The sequence below is a fragment of the Thunnus albacares genome, chromosome 19 (genome assembly GCF_914725855.1).
Source record: "Thunnus albacares chromosome 19, fThuAlb1.1, whole genome shotgun sequence".
NCBI lineage: Eukaryota > Metazoa > Chordata > Actinopteri > Scombriformes > Scombridae > Thunnus > Thunnus albacares.
In genome coordinates, this window is record NC_058124.1 from 9542463 (window position 1) to 9554914 (window position 12452).

The window sequence follows — 12452 nt, forward strand, 5'->3', positions numbered from 1 at the left end:
CAAAAAGAACTGAACTGAACTCAAGTTCTGAAACTGCTTTGAAACTACCACTGAAAGAACACAGAATAAGGCAAGATCAGTAACTGTGTGCTATTATATTGCACAGATGTAAACATATGAAGGGCTATTTTTACTTAACTGTCTGCTGTCTCTTCTAACACCGTCTATACACTAGCAATTTCATTCTCTCATTGCTGTCCACCCATCCATTTTCTATACCTATTCATTCTGCTCAGGGTTGAGAAATCTGAAGCCTGAAAGAGAATGCAATGGGCAAGAGCACACGGACAGAGTCTATCTCGCACATGCAGACGAACACATTCGAATATGAGGAAATTAGAGTTTCGAGCATATTTTTGATCCGCGGATCTCCACACAGAAGGACTCCCAACGAGCTGGCTCCAACTAAGAACATTTTGCTGTTGAGTGACTGTGTTAACCACTGAGCAACTGTGCCACCCTCTAACTACAGTATAATGCCAATTGTATTGTAAATGCATACTTGATGAGCATGGTCTGGTGCTAGAAATGAAATCCCAAAAATAGCTGCTGGTAATACACAGTTCTTTCAGCGACACAACCACCGACACATTTATACTGTTTATTAACCATCTCTTCATTCATTCACTTGTTGTTGGTTTAATACAAACAGTAATATATAGTAGTTGAAGGGCCATAACACCGCCAATATGAGAATAAAAAAAAAAGTGTCATACACTTGGCAAAGGTCAAAACTTGCCGCTATGCCTTTTTGTAAAATAAATGTGATTACATTTTGGCCAGATTTGTGTCCAGCTAGTTTTTGGCAGTGTGTAGGATATGCCTTTGACTTTTTACTTCATTTAAGGTTGAGACCCGCCCGTGCCAAACACTGATAGCAGTGCCAGATCTGTCTGAGCCCAAAGCAAGCCTCAATCTACCGTGTCAGATTGAGGATGTTAGAGTGACTTGTGCTGCACACCAAGCCATTATTGCTCTATGGCAGTGATGGGCGGTGGGGGTAGGGTGGGTCTTTATGCACTGATCCCCGATCAAGCTGAAGACCACTGGGGATTAGAAATAGGATTAAGTGAACCCTCAACCCTTCACTAGCTTACTTTCATCCATCCATCTAAAGTGTATATTACATTTATCTCTAACTACTGGGTCATATTTCTAAGCATGCTTTAAAATGAGATTGCTCAGTTGCCCGCCGCCTGTGATGCAGAGCTATTTCAGCTTTGTCATTTGTATGACAGTATGTTGCTTCAATACTTATTAGAAATGGAATGTGAAATGTATGAGTGATGCATAAATAAATGTGTGAGTAGTGCAATGTTTATTTTATAGATGCCAGCAAAGAAGGCAGTTTGTTTTGATTGAAAAAGCAGCAGACATATGATAAGTGCTCCACAGTACAGTGTGTGTGTGTCTATGTGTGTGTGTGTGTGTCAGTGGGGGTTCAGCCAGATAGCCCATACTGACTGAGGCATAGAGAGGGTCAAAGCACAGAGATGCCAGAGGCAAGGTCAGGAACGACATAGCAAAGCGAAGCTGAACACCCATCATCATTTCCCGTGGAACAGAGAGTGAGTGTGTTAGTGAAAGACAGCAGAAAAAGAAAAATACCCGGTGAGGATTCAAGTTAGACCAAAATGGAAGAAGATTGCCTCGCCTAGTTCATCTCAGTACCTTGTATACCTCCGAATGTGGTTAGAAAATGGGTACGCTTTTACTCTTGATAGCCTCCTTTGCTTCTTATAACCTGAGCTCCCCGGTTTCGATCCCTGTAAAACTTTTATGAGAGCTAAACATAACAGTACCTATTGAAGCCGGCAAGGCAAATGAAAACAGGTTGAGAGTAGGTTGAGAAGACAGGCACATGGGGGAAGACAGGGAGGGACGGCGAGAGCTACGATTTGGGTGGGCAGATGGTGCCGACATATGGGCCTGTTACGGGCAAAATAAATAAATAAACACTCACACATAAATACTGAGATGAACTGTGAATGCCACAAACTGCTGGCCAACTTAGCCAGCTGAAAGAGAGCGCAAAATGGGAGAGAGCTACCGCCGATATCGCTTGCAGATTTCCAAATAGACCACTGCTGCCGAAAACCATGCGCAGAGACCATTGTGATGGAAATGACAGTAGGCTTTAGAGAGTTGAGGCATCCCTAATCTTCAAGTAAATTTACATTACCCGTGTGTGCATAATAGCTATTTAAGGGAAACATACATGCATGGTATACTATCTGTTTTCTTTCTGTTATTTGGGTGTGGGTGCATTTAATATAGTATGTGTTTTCAGGTCATAGAGTGACAGCGTTATTTTTTCCATCTCTGAGCTGAACTTTTTTTTTCTCCTGCTGTCTGGTTCAGCTGGTACCGTGTTTGCCCTCCCTCCGTATTGCTATCTATACATTCTCCACCTCTTCTCTGCCTTGTGCTCAACCTCAAAGCCTGTGGCTCAGTTAGAGAGACAGCCAGGCTGAGAGAGGTGATATCCTCCAGCAAACAAACGGCTGCTTTGTACAACATGTTCTCTGCCCATATCAACTGCGTGCTCCCGCCCAGCTCCGGTTAAGATTTACTGCCCTGCACAGACAAGCAAAATGGAAGAGTCAGTGTATGTATATGCATGCTAGGCTGATCCCTGAGCAGGTGTCCTTGCCTGTGCTCATGATGTACATGATGTAGAGATGATAAATTCCATATGCGACCATCAGATTTTGCTACAAATTCTCAACTTTTTTTTTTTTTTTTTTTTGTTTTAATTGAAGTGCACCAGTTGGCTGGGCTTCACAGCCTTGCACCTTTCCAAACAGCATCTGTGCAGTAAGTTGTGATGACTGCAGGCTGTTTGCAGCAAATGGTCAAGTCTGTACATCAGCTTCAAATGTAAAACACTCATGGGCCTCATGAATAGTCTCCTCTTGTCAAGTTATGAGAGCAGGAACAGCTAACAGGAGGGTCAAAAATAGAGACTTCCACTGGCTGATGAGCTGCAGTGATTGTAATTGGAGCATTATTGATTGGTTGGTGTTAGCTTGACACGTGATATCAAAAGAATTCAGATTACATCTCGCATTTAATGTGGTAATTTCTAAATTTGATGTAGGACCTTGGTCAGTGTGTTTGTATCTGCAGACATATTACTAATCCCTGGCAAACACATTTGGATGTTTTCCACATTCCTCCAAGTTTGAGTACATTTGGTTGATAGACATCACAGCCACCTTGCCACTTTATATTCTGTCTGGCTCTCTGCCCTCATAATGTCTGCAAATTTAATTTGATTGCAGCTGTAATCTGGCGGCTAGTTAATTGACTTTGCAGAGCTTTGTTTCCCTCCTACCTTGATGGAGAGGGGTAGTTTGATAAGTTACAGTGTCTTATCCTCTCGCTGTGAACCCGCACTCACATTGTGTGCTTTGGTCACAGGAGAGCACTCCTCTAGAACTAGATAAACTAATATGATCTCAGGGGGAAAGTTGAGCTGACCAGAATTTTTCTGTCATCAGTCTTGCTGTCACAGTAGACAGGGAGGCCTGCTGTGATGGCGCCGTGACAAATTCAATTCTTCTCAGAGCCATTTGCTCTGTCAAAGCATCATCTGTCAAATCTGTCTAGTAAAAAGTATGTTTAAATACTGTACAACTAATTTGCATGAGTAAAAACATTTAACTGGAAAAGTAATACCACGTGAATTGTTTGTATCTGCAACACACTGTCGATATATTTCATTTCCTGTCCCCATTTCCTACTAACTACGGCATGATTCATGATTTTATGGCAGTTAAGGCAACTCAAAGCACTTTGTCAATGTGAGGGAAAGATCCTGGTCTTGATCAAATACTGAAAAGGTCAAAGCTGACTGAAGCATGGGAGAGGATACATTCATTTTTTTAAGTATTTAACAAAAACAAAGATCATTCCCTATCTGTGTTTTACTCTCTTATGGCCATAGCCATCTGTGTCAAGGTCTTTTGTTTTATGCACCACAACACAAACCCCAAACTCCTACTGATGAATTCTGTGTAGTGTAAACCTGTCAGGCTTCCTCGAAAATAGCAATTAAATTTCCTTCAAAGTTAGTGCTATAGAAATGTATTTTGTAGGAGACAGTGTTGCATCTGTTCAGTTCTACTAGCATGGGTAGAAGATTTGAACAATTCAAAGATAATGGCTTGTAATTGTGAAAATGAAAGGGGGCCATGACCTGGAACCAAGCTGAACAAGTCTGACATGACTTTGTTATTGACTCAAACTGCTATCACTATAGTATGTGGGTTAATGGCGATGACGGCATGATCAATTGTGCTGGTTTACATTATGTAGTTCAATAGATGGTCCACTACACAAAGCAAATAATGTCAAAGAGTCAGTGGCCTACATAGACAAATGAGGGAAAACCCATTTGGTAGAAAATAAGGATTCAGGTCAGTGATGGTATGAGGAAGGATTGTTCCAGTTAAACCGACTGCCCCTCAATGGAATACAGAATAGCAAATTAAACCTTTAATATGGTGTAAGTAATATCAAACATTGAAATAGAGGATTGCAACAAAGGAAAACCTGCTCCACTGAGGTGTTCTGAGTGATGTTACTTTTGAACTCTTAGCAACACAAAGAGGACAGTGTTTGTTCTGAATGACTAATGTATTTAACACTAACACAGGGAACTTCATTAGACTGTTTTCAGTTAATTAATAAAATGAATAGGACTGGGCACCAGCACAAAATGAGATAAAAATTGACTCACACCCACACACACATGGAGACACATGCATTACTGCACCGTACACACTGACACACATGAGTATCAGAATCATTCAGAGTAACTTACGGGTTGCCATAGTCCCAGACTACGCACTGAGGGTCTGATGTACCCTGCAAGATACAGGGGGAGGGGGGGGGAGAGAGGGGAGGGAGAGAGAGAAGATAAGCTGTTACTGCCAGTTGAGAGAATGAGCGAGAGAAAGCGACAGAGAGAAGATAGAATAGCTTGTTGCCAGAGGAGAAAGAGTGACGTTGCATGGGCAATGGAGAGAGGTAAACAGACAATGAAAGAGAAGGATTGAGACAGACAGTGGGAGGCGGCGATGGAGAAAGAGTCACTGACAGAGGACAGAGTGGCAAGTAGCTGCTGCTGCTGCAGAGAGAGTGAAGGTGTGTGAGCGATGAATTGTGAGTTGGAGACAAAAAAGAAAAACCCATTTCATGGACAATAATACACAGCAAGTAGAGGTCATAAACTTCCAGTAGTGGGAAAGCATTCAAATTCTTTGTACAACTTTACAACAGCGGAAAGTAAACAACAATGAAGCAGTAAAATGTACTTGAGTATAGCAAGTATTTATTGTGAAAAACGGTCCCATTCAGAGTGTGTAAATGGCCCAAAAATGTCTCTAAACATCCTCATATGAACTCTTGATATTGATTAAAAAACATGTTAAAAAAAAACAAACAAAGAAAATAAATCCCCCACAAGGGGATTTGCTATCAGCTCACTCTTAATCCATCGACTCGCTGGAGCCAAAAGCCAATCGTTGGGAGAACGGCAGGTGAATCATCTGGTAATCAAAGCTCAGTCGGGCGCGGTGGCGGAGGAAGACTTGCTATGACTCAATCAGTGGATCAATCAGAGGATCGATATCTTTAACTGACTCATCACAGCATGTTCCACTGGTGATCTTCAGTGATCTCTGAATTGATCACTTGTAAAGCGTCGCCCGTGCCCTTTCAACCTGTATGCCTCATTTGGTGAGAATTGGATTGTAGTTGGTTTTTCATTGAACTTTGTGAGTGTCTGGTCTGGATTAAATATTCTGTCTTTACATTCATTCCTAAATCAAGAGCATTAAAAGACTCAAATTGGTGCCTTAGAGCTGACAAACTGAATAACTCCAATCCTAGTCTGAGAGCTTGACCTACTAACCAATAGGCTTTCATTGTGCTTTAGAGTAAGACTGATCGCTTGTCTTCTTAACTGCATCAGGTACCCACAACTGAGAGGTTATTCTCCCACTGGGCTGATGCAGAGGGAAATGTATCCTTCTCTGTAAGAGTCTGTTGGTCCTTCCTGAGTCCTGCAATAAGCACTTTGCCTTTGAGCTCCCCCTGATGGTAAAGGGGATTATAGCAGTATTTCTACAGCCAGATTGCTGTGTCCATTATAAAAAGGATGATGTCTGCTGTAAGCAGACTTACTGCAGCCTGAGGAAAATTTAACAAAATTACCTCCTCTTGAGTGAGAAGGCTTGAGCAAACTGAATATTTTCTGAATATTAACGATGTTTTAAATGAGTAAAGAAAGAGAGAAGCGCTATGGAGGATTTATTTCTCTAAAGGCAAGGTCATCCCTCCTTCTTTGAACAGTTCACAAATGATCTTCCATGAATCAGTGAATCCAGGGGTCTCTGCATGGCTAGACTTACGAGGACCGAGTGATGCAACGCTTATATACACAGGATCAGAGGCTAGTCGACACAGATTGATGAAGTGCTTTGTTCTGCCTCACATGCAGACGGCCGTCACCGACATTAGATATCTCTGGGCGTGCATTAACGTGGCGGGCTCTGTTAGCATTCAGCTATCAATCAGCGGGCATTGTGCCCGACTGTACACTACAGCAGGAGTGACACCAGTGTACTCCCACAATGTCTGCCTCCTCTTCAGTGCTGATACGTTGCATAATGACAGCGTCTGCTCGACTGATGTCTCTCAAAGGGAACAACGTGTGTCTGATTCTAACAGCTGTATTTATGGATGGTAATAATGGTGTGCACCTTAACAGCTCTTTCTTCCCTTTCTCTCAAAAGGAACAGCCATTTTCTTCAAGGTATTTACAGCCACGTGTGGTAGCCATTTGGTGATAAAATGCCTAATGCATATTGGCTGTGAATATGGTAAGCTAATCAGATGAAATGAACTACTGTAACAGAACAAGACCACACTCGTTCTGGGAGTCTTAAAAGCCCTCCGCTTCATATCTTAGAATATAGATTTAGAAAATGAAATGGAGCAACTTGGATAATGCTTTTTGACTGATGAAAGTAAACTAGATTAAAGTGAAATTAACCAAAAAGGCTTGTGGCTGGTTCATAAAGCTAACCAGGGCTGGCTTTTGCAGTTGAAAAGGGTAGATGAAGGATGGGTAACATTTGGCATCTAGTCTACTAGTCCACTGTGGGGGCACAGAGCTTTCTGGCCTCCTGCTTCTTACTCACCATTAAAGACACACGTACACTTGGGCACCAGAGAAATACATGGGGAATCTGACTGGAACAGATGTCCTCTCGATGAAGACATGACCGTGCGCAGACCCCTACACCCCCCTCTGAGAATGAAGCCCGAGGCAGCTGTTGCCACGGCACTGCTTAAGCAACCGGGTGTTTCTACACTGGCCAAGGTCGACACCTACTGTGCTGCAGCTGAAGACCATAACAGGAGACTCTGCTCTCCTTTACACTTTCTTGCCTACTCTGGCTCTGATATATACAGTGCATGCACTCAGGAGCTCAACATTTGCTACCTAGTGAAGTTCAGGCCAAGCTGAGCGATGCCGAACATGCCTGCATGCATGCAAATAAATATTCTCTAACAACAAATGTCCTGTTTGTGTGTGTGCATTTTGTAGGCAGTACTGTTGAATAGGTCCACTAGTTTATTTTCACAGTACCTTAGTTATTTTTAACAAACAACTAAGGTACTATTTTTAAAAAGCATTTTAAAGAGCATTTTATGAGGCTACAGCTAGAGGCCAGTTATCTTAGCTCAGCATACAGACAGCTCGCTAGCTGGCTCTGTCCAAAGGTAACCGTTAGACGTGCTGGTGGGTGGATATCATTATTTCAGACAGAGACAGGCTAGTTGTTTGCCCAAGTTATAATCCTTAAGATTTTCACGAAATCAAACCTCATTTTTGATACTATTTACGGTATGGCATTTTCTTTGCAATTGTTATTCATTGTATTGACATTCAGTAATACTAGGAGTAATAGTGGTGGAGTCCCCCATACAAATACAAACTATTTTGGTTATAAAAAACATGTTTTTTTTCTTCTTCTAACTTTGCTTTTAGGAGTTGCTAAAAGCCAAATTAATTTCAAGTAGTAATCATGAAAATGTGTGGCTATGACTAAGACCATTAGCACTGGTTGCATTTCAAATGAAACCAAATTAATATTATGCTAATCACTTCTATCTTCTTCGGTCATGTGATTTTTGATATAAGAGATATGTTAATTTTACAATGTCGTTTTAATACATTTCCAACATTACTTTAGTCAACACAGCTATATTCTTTTTGAGGATAGTTATGCTGTAATGCAACTTTGTCCTGTGAAAGTATAAGACCTGCGAAACTAGACTTAGAGAGGATAACAATGGCCTCATCAAGACTGGTCGAGGTTATGCATATGTGTATACGCCCTCCACACACTGTTCCAGCCATGTGTTGTACTCTGTGCCAAAGAAGTGCCTGCCCTCAGCAGGAGCCTCCGGTAACTGTAGTAGTTCACAGCAGCATGCTGTGATCAGCATTAAGACATCATCCTCTATACACTGGGTGTGCAACCTACAGTACCTCTGCTTTGCCAAAAGTGTTTAAAGCAGAATAGGAGGATAAAAGATAGAGGTATATAATGGAAATGCCATAATTAAGTAATGAATCAGCAGTTTAAAGCAGAGAGATGGAGTGGCGGGGGATGGAAAATGAATACAAGTCTTTCTAATGAAACTGTGCAATAATTTTGACCCTCAGGTCCTGGTTGACATGGCAAGAGACCGATTTCATTGTAAATTTTTAGTATGCGTATATGTACACTGTGTGTGTGTGTGTGTGCAAGTGTGTGTGTGTGTGTGTTGTCTAGAGAGAACCATTAAATATTCAACATTATTTTAAAAACTGTGCCCACCTTTACACCGAAGAATGGCTAATGAATCCCACATCTTATTGAGGTTGTGAAGAGTGCCTCTCATTAAACTTGCACTTAGTCCTTTCCACTGAAGACACCCCACGAGTCATTTATAATAACACACTCCACTGTAATATAAACTGAATAGGTACCAGGAGACACTGCTATATAAGGAAGTCAAAAAGGTCTGCATTTATTCAGGCAATTCACCGAGCACTGTGGCACTTTATAGCATGCAGCATTTTCTTTCATCTGAACTCGGGGAAACATGGGTCAGCAGGGAGAAAAAGAATCCTTTAAAGCCTTAAACTAATTTATTTCCTCAGCCTAAGCTTGCTCAATATACAAGTGTATGATAAAAAATACAAACCCCTTGCATTAGAAAGTGCTTCATATGGAATAATTTACATTTTTGTTGCAAGTAACACACTTTAATATTACTGAGCAAATAAGGTGATTTTTCCGCTGGTTAGAAGTTACACACTACTTCAAATGAGTCTCAAGTGGCCGGGAATGTTTAGATGAGGAAAATGAAAGAGTAATATTCTCCGCTCCCTAATTGTACTGGATATTTATTTATTATATATTTTGCATCCCATTAAAACATATGAAAAGAGTGTAGCTCTTAGTTGGGGGTAGGAAAAAGTAGATTTATTTTTCTTACATTGAAAAGTGGTGAGAGCTCCACCACCACCATGGGCTCGCTGGGTTGCGGTTCCGGTCGTACTGTCACTGTTAGGATCTTGGAGTTGATCACCGCAGGGGGACTGCAAAGATGCAAAAACACACAAAAAACAGCATTTTTTTTTTTTTTTGAGAATTGTACTACACATTCAAGTTTGGTTTACTCTCTCAGGTGATGTTTTGACAAGAAATATAATGGATATGCTGGGTTAGCTTGCATAAAGCCACAATACACACCCGATCCATGCTTTAGAGGGTTTTTTGAGCGTGTTTACAGAAATGAGTGAATACCTAAATAAATAAACATATAACTAATGACAGAGTGAGATAGTTCCTGAGTGAAAACAGAGCTGTGGACCTATTACCATTCAGCGGAGCTACAGGGAGAAAAGGGTTTTTAAAAGACTCGGCTCATCCACATCCAAGAGCACTGACCTGAATAAAAGGGCCCAGGGCCAGCACAAACACCATATCACAGTGGCCTTCTGACAACCTCTTGATTTCTCCTAACTTCTATTTTTGCAAATGAAAGTTCTATGCAAGTTTCAGGATCCATTAGTCCCGCACCCATTCGAAGCCCACTATACACTTCCAAAAATACATTGACAATGCAAAGGAAATGGAAAAAAAAAAAAACATCCAAGGAAAATATACTTATTTGGAGATCCAAGAGACTTGTCTGATAACTAGACAGACACAAGGAGAGGAGAGAAGCGATAGAGATGATATAAGAGAGAAGACAGATGGAGAATTGGAGGTTGGAATTAGATAGAGGGAAGAAGCAGACAGAAGAAAGGGCACAGAAATAGAAAGGTGGTGAGGATGGAAACCAAAAAAAAAAACAATTCAAGAGAATATAAGGGAGATGAAAAGTTGTCAGAGAAAGTGTTTAGGAAAAAAAAAAGAGACGCAGAAAGGTAGAAGAAAGGACAGGGAAAGGAGCAGAAGACAAGATATAGTTTGAAATGATTAAAAAATCATGAATAATTAGTCACTGGATCTTATGAGAGGTACTCACTTTGGTGCTGGTAAGATGACACCCAACGTCCTGTACAAGATGGCTCCGATGACGTAGTACATTGTAGACTCTGAATCTGTCTCTGTCTCTGAAACACAGAACATTTTGCAGCTCATCAGCCCAAACAGATGCCATGCTTTGCCTAAAACATTCAATAATCATCCATCTATTGATCTGTCCATCCTTTCTTTTTTTTTTTCTGTGGAGTGCTGGAGCCTGAAAATTTCTTTGGACAACATTACCTGTGAGATACAAAGCCATATGTTCTATTTTTACTCAGAAGACAAAGATAAGTCTTTACTGATTCCTGTGGGGGGGTAAACGGATAATTGCAGCAAGAATGTATCAAATACTTTGAGGACAAAATTCATGTTTTACACATCAACAAGAATATAGCTCAAGTTGCATGTTGGTAGTGAACAGAGAAGAGGAATATGAGTGGTAAAGAACTTTGGCTAAATAGAACAAAATCTGCTGATCTGCAATTCAAATTATAAACTGAAGTATGCTGTTGGTATCTGTAATAATGTGAAATAAATCAACTGAAAGCAAACACAGCCATTAGTTGGTGAAGCAAACAAGCGCGGATTTCATCTGTCTCATCAACCTGCTATTTCAGCTTCATTTACATTTACTCTTAAGCTGTCGCTGACACATGCTCTGTTGAAGAAAAGTTGGTTAATTGCTGCACTTTCCTGAAGCATGATATGACAGCTACAACCTTCATTCTCAGACTTATTATGCTTCTGTGTTGAAGACATACCACCTACCTACTTAAGATTCTAGTTTTACACGTTGTGTGGGCGGACACACGATTTGTGTCAATTTTGTTTGCCTTCTTTTTGCAGCTAGTAGCTCACCTATTGCTCATCCTGACCTAATGCAGATGCCTCGTCTCTGTATTTATATAGACCGATATCGCAAATTTAGACCCTCGCCTCCATTCAGATAAGGAAACATCCCCACCCCTGATCGAAACTTGAAAGGGAAAAGAAAAAGTCAAGCAATTAATTTCAGCAACTTCTTTACAATAAAGTCAATGTGTTTCTGCACTCCTGTGTCAATGTCCCTATCCCTTTCTCCTTTTTCCTTTGTTCTAAATCCCTTTTCTTTCTTTCTTTCTTTCTTGCAGGGGTGGCTGTGGCTCAGAGGCAGAGCGGGTCGTCCTCTAATTGGAAGATCGGCGGTTCAATCCCCGGCTCCTCCAGTCCACACGTCAAAGTCTCCTTGGGCAAGATACTGCACCCCAAATTGCTCCGGAGGGCTGTGCTGTCGGTGTGTGAGTGTGATGAGCAGATTGGCACCTTGCATGGCAGCCTCTGCCATCAGTGTGTGAGTGTTGGCATGTATTGTAAAGCGCTTTGAGTGGTCGGAAGACTAGAGAAGCGCTATATAAATACAGTCCATTTACCATCTTCCTTTCCCCCGACTCAATACTCGGCCCTCTTATCTCTCTCTGTTGTTGCTGCCATTTTCTAACCCACTTTTCAACTTTTCCACCCTTTTCAACAGCCCTTCTTTACAACCCCTTGCCTTCCATCACTCCCCTCAGTGTTCTTTTGCCAAAAAGAGCAGGGTCTCCCAAGGAGACGTAGTGTCCCTCTGTAAATGTCACTTTGTCTCAAGTGAGGGAGGCGGAAGGAAACAGAGGGGAAAAGTAAGAGGGAAAGAGTTCATGTAGAGATATGCCACTCCCTCCTTTGCCCTTTTAGGAAGCAATGGAGGAGCATTGACAGTGAGAGGGAGAGAGAAAGAGACATAAGGGGCTGATGGTATCAAACGTACAGGGTGACTCATCCAAAATCTGTCTGCCTGCTGCAGAAGAGGTAATACTCAGGAAGAGAGATAGC

The 12452-nt window shown here is 41.4% G+C and overlaps 1 protein-coding gene across 5 annotated transcripts in view; it reads right to left on the reverse strand.

Annotated features, from left to right (window-relative positions):
* The window catches only part of adgrb2 (adhesion G protein-coupled receptor B2), a 203173-nt gene that overhangs the window by 69840 nt on the left and 120881 nt on the right, over nucleotides 1–12452 (reverse strand). For all 5 annotated transcript variants that reach the window (XM_044336656.1, XM_044336657.1, XM_044336659.1 and 2 more), the window contains 3 exons: nucleotides 10603–10690; nucleotides 9565–9667; nucleotides 4829–4872 (listed from right to left, as the gene is read on the reverse strand). In XM_044336656.1, the coding sequence (XP_044192591.1) occupies nucleotides 4829–4872; nucleotides 9565–9667; nucleotides 10603–10690 (235 nt within the window). The remainder of the gene's footprint in view (nucleotides 1–4828; nucleotides 4873–9564; nucleotides 9668–10602; nucleotides 10691–12452) is intronic.